The 20,767-nt window shown below is 45.6% G+C and overlaps 1 protein-coding gene across 2 annotated transcripts in view; it reads right to left on the bottom strand.

Moving 5' to 3' along the window:
• Nucleotides 1-20,197, bottom strand: part of DCLK3 (doublecortin like kinase 3) — a 43,549-nt gene extending 23,352 nt beyond the window's left edge. Inside the window, exon 1 of one of the 2 annotated variants that reach the window (XM_074312637.2) lies at nt 19,821-20,197. In XM_074312637.2, coding sequence (XP_074168738.2) covers nt 19,821-19,902 — 82 coding nt within the window. In that variant the 5' untranslated portion in view covers nt 19,903-20,197. Of the gene's footprint in view, nt 1-5,321; nt 5,584-19,820 lie in introns of those variants that run through there. The other variant, XM_088798282.1, reaches the window with a different exon arrangement.
• Between the last annotated feature and the right edge of the window lie 570 nt (nt 20,198-20,767).

The raw sequence follows: 20,767 nt of genomic DNA, 5'->3' as shown, positions 1-20,767 counted from the left end.
TTTAAAGTGCCTTTCAATTGTGGCAGAAACTCCAGATGCACCAGGTGGGCAGTTTGGCCCAGCCTATTTACACAGAATGTTTTTTAACAATAACATACAATCTGTTCTGCAATGATTCCCATCTAGACACAGGTGTCAGATTAGTTGACAAGTGGTGGCTGGTACTGATCTTCCCACATGCCATCAATTGATGAGCTGGAAAAATCACATTTATAGTGAAACTATTTATGGACATCTTTTATTTCTTTTCTTCTCATAATCTCTCTCATCTGCCTCCATTTTTGTCTGAGAATTGATGCTGAGAGAGAGAGAGAGAGAGAGAGAGAGAGAGAGAGAGAGAGAGAGAGAGAGAGATATCCACAGCAGTAATTCCAGTTAGTGTTCCCTCACTGGGAAAATTGAGGAAGGTGACCTTCAAATGCCCGAAAGGACCAGTGTTCTCATCTGTTCTCCTTATGTTGCTTCTCACAGAGTAGTTGCTTCTCACAGTATGTACTTGTTAGGCTAAGTAAATGGAAATGAATTCTTTTTCCAGGGAAGGGACAGGAGAGGGATTTTCAGGAGAGAACCAGGAGGACAGGGGAGCAATCAGTGAATACCTTAGAGATGCAGGAGAATTTAGTTGAGGGTTGGGAGGGCCCCAGAGAAAGGTTCAGTATGGGATATCAGGGAGGCAAAGAAGAATACTCATGGAACAGGACACTGTGGGGGCTCACATGTTGAGTGGTAACCTAGGATGACCGAGAAGCAAATCACGATGTGACCGGTGGCCTCAAGGTCCCAAAGAGTGAAACCATGGAGTTTGGGTGTGATGACAGATGACTTGGCACCCTGGTACCCAGAGTTGGGGTCGAAAGAGGCATGCTCTCTGGGATGGCTGTGCCCAGCCACTTTCAAGAGACCCAACCTCAGAACAAGCTCTCATTCCTCCTGGGGGTAGGAGAGCAATCTGGGAATACCCCAACCCTGCACCCAGGAGAGACTCCACAAGAGTGGCCCCCATCCTAGGACGCAAACACAAAGGCTATGAAGACAGAGCAGATCAGCCTCTGCCAAACCCTCAGGCATGTTCAGTCCCTGCCTAGGCATTTGTGAACTCATTTAAAACCTCTGCCATTCTGGGGCCAGAGTGAGAACTCAGTCCCCCACCTCTCCAACATAACTGGGTTCTGTCTGCATCACGCTACTAGGGAGCGCTGGGAAAACAATCTCAAGATGCAACTATTTTTATCCTCTCTTCCCCAAGCTCTCCTCCCTCTTTTAAAATTCTTAGTCCAGAGCCGTTTTCTTCTTTCCAGGTAAGAGAATAATAAAACTAGGAGACTCTGAATGCCTGGTCCATGGTCAGGAAGAGCAAACATTACAGAAAGAAAGAACATACTACACCCCTTGGGCTCTGGGTTCAGTCTCCTCTCCCGAGCACTACAGCACTCTGAGGACTTTTAGGGTGACTGTCGGCAGCATTATCCGGGTACCTACCCCCATCAACCCAGCCAGAAAGCCAGCAGCCAGCCTGCGTCTACCCGTCTCCAACAACAACTTACAAAAGTCACTAAACGGAACCATAGAAAATTGCCAGTAGTTCTACCCATATTGACCTATAAAAAAAAGAAGAAATTTCATATGGTTCAACCTAATATGACCTAGGATAATAACCCCTTACATCAACAGTAAATAGTTAATGAGGACCTAGGTAATAAAAATTAAACATCCCAATTCCTAGTCCTCGGTCACCAAGCCAGCTGCTTCCCAGGACGTGACATAGAGAAAAGATGCTCTTGTAGCCCCTTGTTTTCCTGTTAACTTCCTAAGGAGCATAAATTGGTCTCGATTTAACAATGCTGCTGCTTTGCTTCATACACCACAAATACAAATGTTTGTAAGGTTTCTCCTCAGGGCCAGTCTAAACCCCCCACATATAGCAGAACAAGAAGCACTGTTTTCGCTGAGCCACTCCTCTGCTCGAGAACCTACAGTGACTCCTTATTACCATCCTGGAAGGTCAAACCCAAACTCTTCGGCTTGGCGTATCAGGCCCTCCACAATCCAGTGGCCCCCACCCATCCCATCCCATCCCTACTCCACCCTCACACCTCCTACACTGCCAAGCCTTACCATCTTGTAAGACCTATGACTCACATCCACCACCAAACCTTCTCTGACCTCACAAGTTCATAGCCATAGACCTATTCATTTCATTAAACCAACATTTAGCACGAATGCTTGAGACCCAATGACCAGCACCTGGCTGGGGAACACCTGGTCTCCCCTTCTGCACATCTCAGCTAGTTGGTACTTCATCTTCATAGATGTAAGGATTCTCCCTCTCAACTAAACTTACACTCTCCAAAAGCAGAGACCATGGATGATGCAAATTCCCCTACTCCACCCTGTTACACCCAGAAGGCACTGGAGATTTGGGAAACCGGTTCCCAGCCCTAACATCAAACACCTACATATGTCAAGTCTCAGTCTTCCAACTCTCGTAAATAATTGAGTGTAACTCCTTGCAGCACTGGTAGACATCACACAACAGCCCTCCTCAACAGATTAAATAAGTGCGGTGAAAGAAAACATGACCACAGACATCCACCGACTACCAGGAAATCTGCCAAAGCAGCATTTATAAAGAGCAACTGATACAGGTAAGGGAGAGCAGCACATTTCTTCAGCTTGTGAAAGCTGCATTTTAGAGTTGTGCAAAGAACACTAAATACAGGATCAGACGACCTCATTTAAATCCTGGTTCTACCAGGCTCTGACCTTGGGAATGTAATATAACCTCTCAGAGCCTGTTTCCACCTCTGCCAAACCTAGTATCTCACTCATGCTGAGGGCACCCAGCACATTGCTTAGCACAGAGCAGGCACTCAAACTCTGTTTGCTTTCTTCTTCCTTCTCCAAAAGAAAACGGATCTTGGAACCTTAGATTTTCCCCAAATCCACGTACACCTCAAGGACAAAGAGAATACGACGCTAACTGTGACTCTGTAGGGTGAATTTGCCAGTCGTACAGCAATTGAAATAGAAAGCCAGTAGGGATGCGATAGCAAGAGAAACACTCCTGCAAGTCTAAGCATACAGCTCATCTTGGGAGATAAACTTCCTGCTCACTAATCCTAGGATCCTCTGACTGGTGTGAGCTTAGAAACTCAGTAACTGCCCAGGCATTTTGCTGTTATTACCTCTAATGGCTTCAGCTCCTATCTGCGGCCACAATTCAGATGCATTCACATACCTGGTTCCACAATGGTCAGCCCTGCACCTTAGTATACTGAAAGGGCTACCAAAGTGACCAGGAGTCACATTAACCCAGTTTCCTTTCTAATCATTTATTATTACTTTGTTTGGGCTACTAACCATCAAGTTTAGGATCAAGAAAACAATTAACTAATTAAAAATATACTACTAAATTAATCTCTTAGTTGTCTTTCTTAATCATAACAAAGAATATACCTTCTCCTCAAGTGGCTAAACCCGGGCTACCACTTCCGATGTGCTGAGCTCTAAAGGGCAGGGCTTCTCAAACATTAATATGCGCGCGCGCACACACAGGCCGGGTACCAAGTTAAAATGCAGTTCCTAATTCAGACAGTGTAGGTCTGGGGTGGGGCCTGAGATGCTGCTGGCCCACAGACCACACTTTGAGAAGCAAAGATCCAAGGAGAAGGTCCAGCGCATCCTTCTGGGAGTACTGCTCAACTATCGCTAATTTCAAAGTGGCCTCTACACTGATTCCTTAAAGAAGTACTATAATAAACAGTACATTTATTTTCATACTGTGAGTAAGTGATGTGTGATATGTAATCAAAACATGACATCACCAGTGCAGTGAAACAAAAAGTCCAGTCGTGATGTCCTTGTCAAAGGGTTTTCTTGTAAGTACAGCACACAGAAATGGGGGACGGCGTGATCTAGAATGTGCCCACCCCAAGTGACCAGCAGCTTTGGTGTCACCTGGAAGCTGGTTAGAAATGCAGACTCTCAGGCCCCATCCCAGACCTACAGAATCAGATTCCGCATTTTAACAAGACCCTCAGGTGGTCTGGTGAACATTCAAGGTTGAGAGGCCCTGCTACAGACTATCTCTTGCTTCACCAAACTGGTTAGTGGAACAAAAATATGCAGAACATGATGGGAGAGATCATAAAGCCCCTGGACCAGTACATCTCCATTTAATGAACACTGGAGTATGGAAGCGTGACCCACCTACATCCAAACTGGGACCCAGGGTCAGCTTTGGCCCAGCGATGAGTTTATTTCTCTGTTGTCTATTTGTACCGGTTGCCAAACGGGCAGGCAAGCGGGTAGTTGAAGGGGGAAGAAGGAGGTGTTTTGTGCACAGGCACCGGAGGACACCTGGGATGAGACAAGCATAGGCGGCAACGACAAAAGAGGAGAGGGCATGGCATCTACACCCTGACCTCCCAACCCTGGGAACACAGGGTTAGGGATGGACGTCAATGGAGCGAGCGTGTTTCAAAAGCCTGGGGGAGGTGCTGGGACCCAGATGATGAGATACAACAGAGTAAGCAGCACAGGCCCCAGGGCCCTGGGGAAAGAGGGCAATGTGGGACCCTGGGGACACACTGACAGCCAGGGGACAGCAAAGGGGATGGGGCGAAGGAGGAGTGACACAACAGCTGAAGGAAGACAGGAGCCACGGTGTACCTGAGCACAGGTGAGACATCCTGCCCTGAGGACTCTGAGGACACTGGCTGAGGTCCTATGTGAGCAGGTGGGGACTCTGGGACTGCAAGCTGGGCATCAGTATTAACCCGGCCTCATTTGCTCCCAGGGCTGGTGAGGCCTTGGCCATTCCAGTGACCACACAATAACCATTTCTCTCCAACTACTCTTCCTCCAGATGAACCCTTCTCCCGACTTCCGATTATTTTATCACAGGAAGCCTTTATGCTCCTGTCGCCCTTGTTTTGTGTGCCACTGTACAGGAGCCTCTCTGCTGCCACCCTGTCCTTCATGTTGCCCTTCCAGACATCTGATGCTGGTCCCTGGGGACAGCTTATCTTTCTGTCTCACCCCTGGGTTTAATGTTTCCTCCCAACACTTCCAACTCACCCACGATTTCATCCCTGGGGGTTGGGGGGGGGGGGGTCACCGCTCACTCAGTAAAATTCCAAGAGGGCATGGCTCCCAGGCTGGCTGTTGTTTCCTATGACCTGGATTTTGCTCCGTCTGTTGCAGCTGTGAGTTTCACAACAACCTTGATTTGGGCTGAATTTTGTTTGTTTTTCCTGGTTCTGCCCAGGTTGGCGCTTTGGGCGTGTTCATGTGGAAGGGGAGCACTAAAGTACACCTACCTGGGACCAGTCTGCAGCCGACTTGATGTCTGCAAGACCTCACCATATTTTCCTCTTCTGTCTGGTTATCGCATCCCAAGGGCCTCCCCTGGCCCGCCAGTGCCCATGGACCTGTGTCACGACAACAAACACTAGGCTGGCTAGAGCTTCCCCACATCCCATCCATCCCTAGAGAGGAGGCTGCAGAAATCATTCTAAAAGCAAACTCCTCCATCTGCTTTTTTCTAGAAAGACTGAGCACATCTCATTTCTACATCTTTGTGCTTTGGTTTGGATGGACTTAGATTGATGTGAAGACCCTGGGAATATCTGACTCATCCATCAGTGCCTGGCCCTGAAGCCTCTGATCCCTCATTTATCAGATGCTTAACTGAGGGGCAAGCAGATACCTCCACCACCTATTACTGCACCAGTCAGAGGTGGCAAAGAGCCTGAGGATTCTTTAGAAAGTGATTTTTAAACTATGTTGACTTCTTGATAAGATGAACTTCATGTACGACATATAATTAAAAAGCAAGCAAGTCAAATAATGTAAGAGGAAATATGTCCAAAAAATATACAGCTTTCATTCATATTCAGGAGAGACGACACATTTGAAAAATACTGAAGCTATTTATATAAAAAATAATAATAATGAGGGAACATTATGAATAATTTTATGCCAATGAATAAGACAACTTAAATGAAATGGACAGGTTCCATGAAAGACACGTATTACCGAAGTTCACTCAAGAAGAAATAAATAAACTATTTATCCACTGTGCTATTTATCTGAGGTTCAGGTACACCAGACTGAGGAAGAACTTTCCATAAATATTCAAGGCATGGTCCTTTATATGATCAATTGGATTTACTGGTAAAAATTGCTTATGTTGCAATATGCATCCTTTGTAAATAAAAGTAATGCCACCGATCCAATCTAAGGACGATACAAATAAGAATTTCAAGGAGGATTTGTGTGTTGGACACAAAGGCTATGTGAGTAAAAATCTTTGCATGTTAGAACTGAAAGGGCCAGTATCCCACCACCCTCAATTTTCAGATAACAATTGTAGACCAGGGAAGGTAAGCAACAGCCCAAGATCACACAGCTAGTTATTAAGAACTGAAACCATCTTTCCACAGACCCTGAATCTTTTTGAACAATGGCGCAGACACGTGTAGGGGTGTCATTTGAATCATGGAATAAAGCAAAGCTCACGGGATCGTCCAGACGAAACAGCAGGACTCAGACTCATCAACGGGCATTGATACCCAAGCAAAGCAGACTCGGGTTGAGCTCTGCCCTAATTGTTAAGCCAGCCAGCATCCCAATTGGGCAAAATAAAGTCACACAGTGTTCCCGCAGCTGGTAATAAACAAGTAAGCTTGTCCCTGAATCCCCATACACAGGATGATCTAAAAAACAACTCCCCGAAGTGTTTTAAGATTCCAAACCAGGAAGAGTGATATTGGGGTAAAGCAGATTAAGGTGCAAACTTGCCTTCCTTTAGGGAATTCAGATTAGGTTTGGTTTTCCTCTAACTGGAAAGTAGGAAAGTCATGGCACCAAGACCCTGACTGCAAAAGGCATCCAAAATCTCTAGCAGGGGCCCCAATACCCACCCTGAGTGCCAGAGACAAGAGGTCCTCACCTACATGTCGCCGAGTGCCCAGTGGTCCTCACTGGCATGAGGCCTTTGCAGCCACCACCAGCTCGGCCTCCCAGGATGGCTGTAAAGACTGTAACAAGATGACAGGTGGAAGGTCACCTGCATGTGCTAAGCACTCAGTACACTGTTGCTAAGTCAGACTGACAACAGTGGCGCCAAGGCGAGCTGGCTCCTGTGCTGAGAAGCAGACCTCAGTGGACAGAACCTTACCTGGTTCCCTCCAGCAGCCCAACTGCTGCATCTAGGCCTTTTGAGAGCATCATATAAATGTTTTAACAAAGACTGCTGGCTTCAGAGCCTCGATAGGGTAAACCTTAGCAGCTTCTGGCATCTCTAGGAGTGGTGGCGAAGCTTCTTCAGGACCCCTTGCAATGCTGTTTCTTGGCATTTGCTAAAAAGACAAAACTTGCAGGGATGGACTCTACTAAATAAATGAGCCTTGCATGGCCAGGTTCCAAACACACAGACCTGACGCCAGGCCTGTGGTAGGCCGGCAATAAACAGGTGCATGAAGAACCCAGTAACTCCACGGGAGCGTTCATGAAAACAGCCTATCAGTTGAGTTCATAATCATTGGAATGTGCTAGGTGATCAAAACAACCACGTACGCAGGATTTTTCATTGGTTTCTGCTCCAAATCTATCTAAAGTACTCAGTCATGAACACTGTACAGGGCCAGCACAGCCATGAGTGCTGTAGGTGCCCACCCTATACCCTTACCAGGTGGGGCCCCTACCCACTTATGAGAGTTGGCTGTTAAAGGGCCACCGTGGCTCAGGAATTACCCTCTGCTGACCAGCCATTCCACCCAGGAGGTTACACACCCATTTCGCCTTCAAAGGGCAGCGCATCATCAATGACTGACAGAGCCGGGGAAGGGTAGAAAAGACCAGCCCTTAACGCAAGGTGGGACCAGCTGGGTGGTGCAATGCATGCCCCAGGGCTCCCATGGCCTCAGGCTAAGGCCCATCTCCAGCTGAGACCACACCCTGCTCCACTTGTACCCCTGACCCCCTTCTCCTGACATGGACAACATTATGTGCACAAAAATCTTACCCTCAGGTACTGCTTCTAGGGAACCTAGACCCACACCACTGCCCAAAAGGGCTTTAAATTCTAAAGTAAGAATGAGCACTGAGTGTTCTGTAGCATTTTTTCAAATTCTTAAGTAGGAGGTGTTCCTTTTCTCATGTTTCATTAAAAACAAAAGGCAATTAATTACCCAAAGATACCTAGAGCGTCTTCAAACTATTTCTCTCGCACACATCCTTCCTACCTTTGTTCGGGTCTGCGATCACCTTACTATCATGCCTCCAAAGGCCTCCACCGAAGATTTTCATCCCCCTCACTCTCCAGTCTTGCTTCTTTCTTCATAGCACTTAACACTACTGGTGTGACAATATTTACTTGATGCTTTAACCTATGTCTCCCCAACCCTCTAGCTCTGCACTAATACAACAGCCACTAGCTACATGTAGCTATTTTCTATTTAAATTTATGTAAATTAAAATTACTGTGCCTACACTGTGGCATATAGTAGACACTCACTAAATGCATGTGAGTGAATGAAAGAATAGTATAGGGTGATCATCAGTGATTCTCCAGTATCTAGTTTTGCAACTCTTACACTAAACAAACACTGATACTCACAAGGGTAAGGAAAGCACTGTAAGAACATCTAAGAAAAAGCTCCTTTAAAAGCTCTGAAACAATATGATTATTATTGGTTGAATTTTTAGCGGACAGTAGTTAATTATAAGATAAAAAACACAATGCCAGCCTCCAGATGGAGACAGCCAACTAGCCAGAAACTGCTGAGAATTTTTGACACTTTTTCAAGGCAGCATGAAAAATATATAACTTTTTCTGTTGTGTGTGGTTTTTTTTTTTCCCTGAAATGGGCAGAGATTTAAAACCCCACTCCCTCCTCCCAATAGAACAAAAATCCACCATGTATTGGGTTTATTTTTCTTTGTTAACATCCACATGTAAGACTATTTAAAAGCCCACGCTGTGTTTATGGCCATGTGAACACGCTGGGGGCAAGATAAAGCAATACCAGTCTGTCCCCTAACCCACCCCTCTCCACCTCAACACTAACACTCCTTTCCTTTCTAAGAAAACAGCTTAACAAACACACCTACTTTGTACATGTGATAAAGAAAGTGCAGCTAAACATCAAGAAACCAGGCAGCCACTGCAGTCTTTGCTTTGTAATGTAGACAAAGCAACAAGAAAAGAGCAAATAACTCACAAATGTTCCTGAGAACAGGGGAACCACAGGGTTCTATCAACTGGCTCTCAGATTTATTTATTTTTTATTCTCTATTTCTCCTTAATGTGATTGTGGGCTCCTGTTTTCCTTCCCACTATAGGACATCTCTGGAAAAGACCATCATCTTCAAAACCAGTAAAACATTTCCAGTTATGCCATTCTTGTAGAAAATGATCACCTCTTTTGAATACTATTTTAATATTTATGGCATTAAAGAGAAAGCGCTAAGCTCAGGGAAAGGAAGAATTCACATCATTTAAAAGTTCATACTACCCAAAGCAATCTATAGATTCAATGCAATCCCTATCAAAATACCAATGGCATTTTTCACTGAACTAGAACAAATAATGTTAAAATTTTCATGGAACCACAAAAGACCCCGAATAGCCACAGCAATCTTGAGAAAGAAGAACAAAGTTGGAGGGATCACAATACTGATATCAAACTATACTACAAGTCTATAGTCGTCAAAACAGCACGGTACTAGCATAAAAACTGATATATAGATCAATGGAAGACAACAGAGAAGCCAGAAATAAACCCACACATTTATGATCATTTAATCTATGACAAAAGAATATATAGTGGGTTAAAGACAGCCTATTTAATAAATGGTGTTGGAAAAACTGGACAGATACATACCAAAAAATGAAACTGGACTACCTTCTTACACCATATACAAGAATAAAGTCAAAATGGATTAAAGACTTTAATGTAAGACCCAAAACCATAAAACGTCCAGAAGAAAATATAGACAGTAAACTCTCTGACATTGCTCTTGGTAATATTTTTTTCTGATCTATCTTAGTCAAGGGAAACAAAAGAAAAAAATAAATAAATGGGACTACATCAAACTAAAAAGGTTTTGCACAGGAAAGGAAACCACCAACAAAACGAAAGACAACCTACTGAATGGGAGAAGATATTCGCCAGTGATACATCTAATAAGGCGTTAATATCCAAAATTTATAAAGAACTCATACAATTCAACACCAAAGAAGCAAACAATCCAATTAAAAAATGGGAAGAGGAACTGAATAGACAGTTCTCCAAAGAAGACATACAGATGGCCAACAGATATCTGCAAAGATGTTCAATGTCACTAATCACCAGAGAAATGTACATAAAAATCACAATGCGATGTCACCTCACATCTGTCAGAATGGCTATAATCAATAAACCAACAAAGAACAAGTGTTGGTGAGGATGGAGAAAAGGGAACCCTCATGCACTTCTCATGGGATTGCAAATTGGTGCAACCACTATGGAAAACAGTTTGGAGGTTTCTCAAAAAATTAAAAATAGAACTATCTTATGACCCAGCAATTCCACTTCTGGGTATTTATCTGAATAAATCCAAAATCCCAATTTAAAAAGATATATGCACCCCTATGATCATCGTAGCACTATTTTCAATAGCCAAGATATGGAAGCAACCAAGTCCCCATCAATAGACAAATTGGACACATTATATACAATGGAATATTACTCACCCATAAAAAAGAATGAAATCTTACCATCTGTGACAACATGAATGGGCCTAGAGAGTATTATGCTAAGTGAAATAAATCAGACTGAGAAAGACTAATACCATATGATCTCACTAATATGTGGAATCTAGAGACTAACAACAACAACAACAAAAACTCAACAAACAAAACAGAAACAGACTCATGGATACAGAGAACAAACTGATGGTTGCCAGAGAGTGAAGAGGGGTTGAGGAGCTGGGTGAAAAAGGTGAAGAGAGTAAGAAATACAAATTGGTAGTTACAAAAATAGTTATGGGGATGTAAAGTACAACACAGAGAACATAGTCAATGATGTCACAACAACTATGTATAGTGTCAGCTGGGTACTAAAATAATTGAGGCGATCACTGCATAAATTACACAAATGTCTAACCACTCTGCTGTATACTTGAAACTAATATAAAATAATATTGAATGTCAACTGTAACTGAAAAAAAAATAAAAGAATAAAAAAAAGTACTAAAAGGTTCTAATAGTCAGCATTTGATTTAGTTTATTATGGTAGCCGCTGAGCTTCCTGGCATTTTCGGTTGAGACAACTACCTAGCGGACACACAGCCTCAGCACTGCCCCCCTGGGGTGCGAGTACATAGGTCAGCATCTCTCCCATCTCCATTCTGTACGATATCTAAGAACTCTTGGAAACTTTTACCTGTGATCTCCTTGAATGCTTCTAATTTCCAAACTCGTTCTCTCGTAAGTGGTTTGATTGATATTAAAGTACAATTTACTTATGTTTGTCTATGGCTTTTAATTCATCTGGAATTGATTTTGGTATATACCTGTGAAATAAGAACCCAGATTCCTTTTATTTCCAAATTTTTAACCGATTGTTCCAATATTGAATAAAAATTGTTCTCCCCTTGCTGATTAGTTTGTAATGATCTTTTATTATATATTAAATTCTCACATGAAGTAGTATCTATGGGGGGGGGCTATAGTTTTCTTTTTCCTTACGTCCAGTTATTCTTGGGTAAGCACCAAGATACAGTAATTCTGGCTCTGTAATATATTTTACTGTCTTATTACTCATTTCCCTCCTGTCTTCCATCAAAAACTGTATTAGTGCTTCACTTGCACCAAACCTACAAATTACAATGGGAAACAATTGATATGTTTAACTTATCAGGACTTCACATTCTGGAATGGACAGCCATCGAAACGGATCTTCTATTTCCTCTCTCCTTTTTGTAGTTTTTCTTGTTGATCATGCACATTTCTTGCTAAAGTCATTCCTAGGCATTCTCTATATGTTGACGTTATATATGTTATTATTTTTAAATGGGATTTTCCAAGTGGTTATTGCTGTTATCTAGAACAGCTTTATATATGTATATATAATTTAATATTTTTATTATTAATAACATAACATATATAATGCAATAGTTTTATTAATATAATTCAATATATAGAATTTATATAATTTTTAAATTTTGACCTTACACCTGTCCACTTTCTAATTATATTTTGAAGTAAAAATATATAAGGCTATTTCATGAGGTTCCATGTACTGTAATTGCCTTTCTGGGTGGCTCGGAATAAACAAATACATACATTCTAGAATTAATGCAGGGAGGGAGGGAATAAGGGATTGGGAGAAAAGGTATACAGAGGAGTTGGGCAGCCATAGGAATCACAGGATCCCGCCCGATAGTCCATGTGCAGAGTTACAGATGTCATGACCACAAATAGCTTGGGTTCAATTGTGTGTCTTCTCTTTGAAACATAACCTCTCGTGAATTTAAAACTTGTGTGTAGGTGTCTCTGACTGGTCCTAGACATCACTGGCCCCAACATCATAGTCTTCCTTTGGACGATTGACACTTGTTAGTAAGAACATGTTTATATTTGAGTCTCGATAATAAAAGGTAATATCAGGATGCCAGGACGCAGCTCTTCAGTGATGCTAAAGACAGACCTGGCAGGTCAGGCTGCTTAACGTAAAACAAATAAAAGGACACCACAGTTCTACTCAGGGTCTCACCTTGTGTTCGAGTTAAGAAAACTCAAATCATTAAACGTATTCATTTAAAAAGAAAAAGGAAACGGAAAGAAACCAAGTACACCAGATTGAAGCGACTTTTTCTTTGTGGAACTTGGAGTCAACTGATGCCCAGGGGTTACACACCTCCCGGTCATCTCATTAGGAGGACGCTCCTAAATGCAAGGTTCAAGTACTAGGCAATCTGCTCCTCCAACCAGCCCTGAGGCCCAAAAACTCTTCCTGAAGGCTGCCCTGGACTAGCTTGTGGGTGTGGAGATGGCTATTAGAAAAAATGCTCCGCTAGTTTGGGGGGATTCCAAGATGAAAAGACACGGTGCCTGCCCTCAAGTAGCATGCGAGCTCTGGGGGTGACAGGTAAGCCCTCACTTACAAACCATGTATCACAAGTTCCAAAGAGACACAGCAGTGGGAGGCTACACATCTCCCTGGGGGTCCTCAGAGGCTCTGCCACGAAGGTGATGCCTGGACCAAGGCCAAGAGACAGGTAGAAGTTTGTCAGGAGTGAGAACAAGTGGGGTCAAAGCCACGTCTGGCAGCTTGCTCAGGTTTCCATCAGTTGATGCCTTAGGTTAATAATTCATACAAACAGGAAACACCAAGTTGCATTTTAAAATATTTAAGGCTGAAAACTTTAATTAACACGAGATTTCACTCTAGCAACAACAAGGATTTGTTTTCCGTTGGTCACATTTTTGTCTATCTGTTTGGGTGACCTCGTGTTCGATGCCTCCCCAAAGGGTAGTTTCCACATTCCTTGTTGGGTAATTATCTAGAGATCATTTAACAGCACCAAGTCTGCTCTCTCCTCAGAGAATTTTGAGCATGTCTGTCAAAAAATACAAGAGTGGAAAGTTGATTGCTAGCACGCTTTAAAGCTGACGCGGATAGCTAATCTCACATCAGATGGTATCACAGCTTCTACCTCAGAACTAGCCACAATTTTCTCAATTTTTTTCACTTTCTTCAAACAAGTAGAAGACCGAAAAAAAGTGTGTGCTTCATTAGGCAAAATGTTGCCAGAAACCTCTCCAGTGGGTCAAAAACAGCAGGCACAATAGAAAGGCTAACGAAGACACTCGTATCATCCAAATGAACACTAATGAAATGTACTAGATGCAGTAGTTCCTCAGAAAATGGTTCAGGAAAGCTCGAGTGACTTAGAAAAGATGGGATGATGACTATGGCTGCACACAGCTTTGGCCTGGAGCTCTATGGTTCTTTCCGTGGACGTGTGTGGTCCTCACCCTGGTCAGCGGCACCAACTGTCCCGACCCCCATGACTACGCGTCATCCCTGACTTCTCTTCCCTCACCTCCCACATCCAGTCAATCTCCAGGCCCTGAAGATGCCACCTCCAAAACGCATCTACAATCTGACACTTCCTGTCCATCCCCTTAACTATTTACCGCCTTGGCGCTCACCCTCATCACACCTGACCTGAACCGTATGTCTCCGGCCTTCCTCCCTAAACCTCAACCTACTCACACACCTAGATAAAGTGATATCTCTAAACCATGAAGCTGGTCATCTCTCCCCCTTCATGAAACACTCCGGTGGTTTTCCACCTGTTTCTCAGATTGGGGGGAGGGGGGGAGGGATCCTCAGACATATTCTCGAGGGCTCCGATGTTCTCTAACATTAGTTTCTGTTTCACCTTGTGCTTTCATTTTCATGGTCATCTTTTTAAAGAATATCATTAGACAATCAATTGAAACATATTCCAGCTATCCGAATGACCATGTGATAACCAAGTGCTACCACACCGTTTCACCGGACATATTCTTGCATCGATGATATAGTTGGCAGCAAGAAAGATTATTTTAACTGTCGCAGGCTAAGGAGAAAGTAACAAATCAGACTTAATATACACAGAGAGAGGAAACTGATGAGAGACTTGAGCCATCACACAAGTCATGTGACATGTCACATTGCATACCAAATTCATAAGAACCTGAACAACTGTTTTTAGAATCAGAAACAGTGATTTAGTTTTAGCAAAAATAACTTCACCACGTTAAATTCACGAAGTTAATCTGAATTTCCTTCATTTGGAGCTGTGTTGATATTTTATCTCTATGTTTGTTTCAGTTTTATGGTCATATGAGAGCTCTAAACACCAAGAGTTCAAACCTATTGAATGCTACTACATATCTGAACTGCATTATAATAAAAATAATTTAAGCCACCAGTAGGAATCGACAAGATATTTCTTTTCCTTTAAAGGAATTCACATATTACTCCCATCTGAGAAACTCTGGCCTTTGAGTAAGACTTAAGGCCCATAACAAGGCATATGTGGGAGAGACAGTGATGTCTCTGAACTTTCCATTCATACCCCCCCATCATTTCCCAGGCTCCTCACAATGAGTTCTGGCCCATGGACCGTGGGAATCAGCAGCAATCCATCAGTTCCAGACTACAGCACGGAACAGCCAGAGAGTGACTCTCCCACCATCTCTTCCTGTGCAGTTGACTGACTACACAGACCACATTCTCCAAATGGTGTGTCTGCAAGATGGAGATAGCTGTGTCAACTTGGCCCTCCACTGACCTACGAGGGACATACAGTGTGAGTGACAAGTAACCAATGTTGCATGAAGCTACTAGGATGATGAAGTTGATTTGTTACTGCAGCAGAGCTTAGCCTATCCTGACATACATCTTTGGGAACTCAGCTCTGCCTTCCTGACCAATCCCTTCCCAGAATACTCCATGCTCCAAACAACTCTTCATTCCAGGACCTGAACACCCTGAGCTGTTTCATGACACCCTAACTTTGCACGTGCTATTTATTCCTTAATCCTAGAATTCCATTCCCCCTATTCTTCTGCCCTCCTCCCCCACCCCACCACTGTGATTTATTCTTCAAATTCCAATCAGATTAAATACTACCAGGAAGTGTTCCTCCCTTTTCCAACCCTCTTACCCCCATCACCATTACCCATGAACTCTACAGAATGCTTATCTCACCATGTACAATCACATGTTTACAGGACTGTCCCCACTCCAGCCCCTGACCACCCTGTAGCAGGTTCAGTGGCTTATTCATCTCTCACCCCCAAGGCTAACATGCAGGAGCAGTAAGCAACATTTGGCCATTTGGCCAGGAAGAGCTTCTTCCAGGGGGCTGTTTCTAAGGCACTTGAAAGAAGTTGGGTTAGATCCATAACCCCCTGTAGGAAACACCTTACTCAATAGCACGTCCCAGCGGTCTCTGCCCCAGTCCCATGCCAGACTTGCCTAGGAGACCTGAACCCTTGCATCACCTCTCCAAACACAGTGCTCTTCAGGCCCTGAAAAGGCCTCAGACTTTACCTGGGGAGGAGTGGCCTAGGGCCTTGTACTCAAAAGTGTGGTCCTCAAGCAAGCAGCACCTACAGAATTCAGGAGCATGTGAGATAAGCAGAATCTCAGGCTCCACTCCGGACCTCCTGAATCAGAATCTGCATTTTAGCCGGATCCCCAGATAATGCTTGTGCCCAATATTTGAGAAACACTAACCCAATGCACTCAAACAGAATCTCTTCAGCCTAAAAAGTAACGTTAATAACAATGTTTTCCATTGGTAATAACATCTCCTAAGTGTTTTACATCACTAAATCCTCAGATCAATTTGATCATGCCCATTTTACCCATGAGGAAACTGAGGCTCAGAGTGAGTAGATACCCTCCTAAGGATCACACAGCTCTGGAGTGTCAGAGCCAGGTTTGAAGGCAGTTCTGGTGGACTCAAGAGCTCCAACCCCCATAACCACACAGTACACGGCACCCTGACATTTGCAAAGCTCAGTGAACATGTAGCCTTGGAGAGCCGCCCAAGCAGCTCTCGAAGCCTCCTGTCCCTTCATACAGCCCCTGAAGTGGTGCTTCTCTCTATTCCATTTACTACCTGTACCACGATACCTCCACATACACCACTGCTCCCGAGAGACTGCCAGCTCTCCCCGGGTAAGGAGTTTTACGGGCTTGCTCAATCATTATTTGATGAGTCAATGAAAATAGCTCCCCTTTGATCATCAAACAACCCTCTGAGGTCACTGGAAAATTATTAAGTAAAGAAAGGTGAAGACACTGAGGTTCCCAGAGAAGTTCAATCACTTGCCCCAGATCACCAGGAAGCCTCAGACCTCTGGGGATGGAACTCAACTCCCTGATTCCCAGTAGACACCTTCTTCCCCACTCTTCTTCTCTCCTTGTATTTCCGTCTTCTGACCTACATTGCCTGGCAGTTAACAGGAACATCCTTTTCAAAGAACTCCCTCACATATGCATCTTCAAAAGGGGCTCTGCTTTACCATCAGATGAGCCAAATTTAGACAGTAACAGGAGGCCACCAAAGGAAAAGGTGGAGAAACTCTGATACCAGATACAGTGGGTCCCTGGATGCAGGTAAAGGAAACCTCATCAGGCAAGAGCCTGACTCCAGCAGCCCCTGAGCCCAAGTCAAGGCAGAGGGCCATGGAGAGCCAGGCAGGTAGAGACCTGCTCACCCTCTCTTACCAGGTACCACCACCCCTGCAGCGATATTGTGGTTCCATTGGCCAAAACAGCCTTTCCCTTCCCTTTATTGGTTTTAGAAAGAAGCTAAGACGTTTAAGCAACTTGACACTTCACCAGAGAAAAGCAAAAACATCTGCCTGAAATATCCAAATATTTAGGAAAACCTGGGAGGGAAATTTCCCTTAAACTGGGCAAAAGAGGGAGGAGAGAAACCAAGAAAGGAGATCTTGAGACAACTGAGCCACTCTTCATGTTGCTTTGCTTTTCTGAGCACCATGCCCAAGCACCATGCCACCCCTCTGTTGGGCACTGTGTGCACCACCAAAGGCACCTGGATGGGGGGGCTAAGGGGTGCTGAACCCCTGCTTGCTAATCCCGTGCCTAGGCACAGGGCTCCAGCTGCCCAGAAGGAGGCACCTTGTGCAAACGCGTATGAAGGCACTTTCCAGACTTGCACAGGCTGCCCATTACTGATGATACAGTCTGACTTGGATCCCACGGGAGGAAAAAAAATGTTGAGAGTGAGCGGGTCCATGTTTTTGGTTGGTTTTGTAGAAACAGATTCTGGGATAAGAATCCCTATGAAAGTGTTTTATTAGGAAATATTATTGGGAAAAAGTGGGGAGTGAAGAAGTGAGACAAGAAAGAGAAGCAAGCCCAAAAACGATCCAGGGAAGTCAACCGACACAACTCTACAATGGGTCTCTGGAAACAAAGTCTGTCACAGCTTGGAGTGTCTCAATCAAGGGTAAGAGAGCTGGATTATTTATACTTCAGTACCTGTCAGTCATTGGTTAGGGGCTGCCCCCAGGGGAGAGGTCAATTCCCAGACACTCTTTGCTCTCAGCTCCTATAGACCAAGCAGACTCCAGCAGCCCAAGGTCATCCTCCTACGGAGAGGAGGGGCTGGCCGTTGGGAGTGAAAGCACCCAAGTGCACAAAGGTGGCAAACGGCTGTGAGGGGATACAGCATAGCACCGAAGCATCTGTGACAGTCCAACATTTCTGTCTCCAAGTTTTGCCCAAAGCCAACCATAATAACAATAAGACTCTATCTCCGTTATTCTGAGGCCTCATGGCATTCTCAGTAAGGACTCTTTCCCTTCTTGCACTTATGTTAGCTCACCATCAAAGACCACAGCCCAAAGACCTTTCAAACCTTAAATGGAGTGAGTTACAGAGCATCTTTCAGAAATAGTTTTCTGCCTCTGTTCTCTCTCCAGTGAAGCATTTTATGGCACGACCCAAAGCAATCCAAATATTACATTTAAATGCTTTTCTGAAGTTGGGCTGCCAGGCAAACCTAATATCCCTTTCCTTTTTTATCCTGTTTATTGCCACCTTGCCCCTGAAGGACAAACACGATGCTTGGCTACTGCTCTAGAAGCCCTGCTGATTGGGACTGGGATTGTAAACTCAACACTAGCCCCAGATCACCTCTGCAAGCAGTAACCAGAACCAACGTCACAGCTCCCGACACAGTCATCAAAACACAGGACCACCTAATGCCAAGATGCTTCATGAAAGACAATGAATGACAAAGGCAGGACCCAGCTTCAACTGTCACCCTGGACAGTACATCAAGGAAAGGGATGGAAATGGAGTCAACAGGGAGGGGGTGAGGTGGAAGGATGACTAACTTGGGGATGAATAACAACTGAGTTCCCTCCACAACTTCTCCTCACCCCCCACTCCCAGCAGGCGGATCCTCTGAAAAGGTGTCCCCAGACGCCTCTGCCCAGCACTGGTGCGGTCTGTCCTCCCCCTACCTCACAACACCGCCCCCACAGCCAGACGTGGAAAGCAGTGTAAATGCTCTCCTCGATTTGAAATTAATTAATGGGGTATTTCACGAACTCATTTATTTTTTTCTGTTAATTCCCAAATGCTATGTGTCGCGTCTTTTTCCTGATGGTTTTCAGCGTTCCCGTGTTTCTTTATCTAGTTCTGAGGAGTTTCCTTTCCCTCATCTGGATCAGGGAGCTCTGGAGATGAGAGTTCCAATCCCAGACCCACCGCTATCAAGCCCTGCAGCCTTGGGCAAATCAAGAGTTCTGGGCACTTTCGTTTTCTCATCTGAGAAATTGGAGGTTAATTCCACCTTCCTCACAGGTTTGTGAAGAGGATGAAATGAGGTCAACTCGAGGTAAGGCACCTGGAAGGTTGAGATGCTCAGTAAATGTCGGCTCCCTACCGGGTGCCTTCCCTCTTCTGCAGCCCCATTACACCTCGAAAGATGCCCACGCGTTTCCCAGGAATGCCCACTGGTTGGCGAGGAAACCAGCTCCGGACAGCGTTATCCCCGAGGAAGCGAGTTTCAGCGGGTGTAGACGCGCGCGGGCGCACATACGCGCGCGCGCACACACACACACACACACACACACACACACACACCGCGGTTCGGACACCCCCGCGGGGCTGGCACTGTTACCCTACCCGCGCAGAGGGGGGTCTCAAGTCCAGGCGACATAAGTGCTCCCACCCCCACGGAAGCGGCGTCCCGCTGGGGTCCGCACCGGAGCGCACTGCACTTACGCTGGGCAGGCCGCGCGGGGCAGCAAGGGGCGGGCCGGGCTGGGGGCGGCGGCGGGCCTGCGGTGGGCGCGGCGGCCGGCATGGCGAGGTGGCGGGCTCCGGCCGAGCGGGTCTCCGCTGTGGTACCGCGGGGCGGCGGCTCGACGGTCGAGCAGGCACGGGAAGGCGGGGCGCGACGCGAGCAGCCTCGAGCCCGCGCCCGCCCTCTCCCCTCTTTCCCTCCCGCTGCCCGCCCCGCACCGCGCCGCGCCGGCGACAACTACCAGGATAACTACCGCGGCGGCGACAACGTCTCCGGGGGCGCTGGGCTTAGCAACCGCGCGCCCGCCACAGCCTTCCTCCGCGCACTAGCCCCGCTGGGCGCGCCGCCTGGGGCCCTGGAGGCCAGGCGGGGCCAGGCTTTGAACCTGAGCCCACACCCACTACTTGCCACTGAGCACCCGAAGGTGGCCCCCAGGGACCCTTAGCAGCCCCGCCTCTCCCCGCCCCGCAGGGTCCAGCCTTTCTGCATTCCTTCCTTGCCAAGTGCACGGTGGAACCAGGAGGGGTCGGGTTTTGAACGTGAACCTCGCCCACGTTCTCTGTAGATGGCAGACCAGAGACGTCTTCAGCACCCCCAGCAATCCTCGCCCTTCCTGGCAGTCAGAGTCCAGACTTCCTACACCACTCCTTTCCTAGTGTCCAATTCCCACTACTCTCACTGACTCTAGGTTCTGAAGCCTTCATCCTTGTTGTCCCTCCAGATTCAAAGACCTGCTTACGCTCTGGTTCACATCCGAGGCCTCTAAGACAGGTTGCAAAACATCCCTCGAGCCTCAAGTCTTCCTGATACCATTTAAAGGCTGCTCAATGCCCCTTGCACTGTTAAATCCTTATACCCCTTCCCAGCACCACATGTCTAATCCTCATATTTGCAGATGCCCCGGGTCTGCAATCACAGTCCCGGG

Source organism: Rhinolophus sinicus, chromosome 5, assembly GCF_057876585.1.
Source record: "Rhinolophus sinicus isolate RSI-liver-muscle chromosome 5, RSI-T2T, whole genome shotgun sequence".
Lineage (NCBI taxonomy): Eukaryota > Metazoa > Chordata > Mammalia > Chiroptera > Rhinolophidae > Rhinolophus > Rhinolophus sinicus.
The sequence above is the reverse complement of the archived record's forward strand: the minus strand, read 5'-3'. Positions and strand labels throughout refer to the sequence as shown.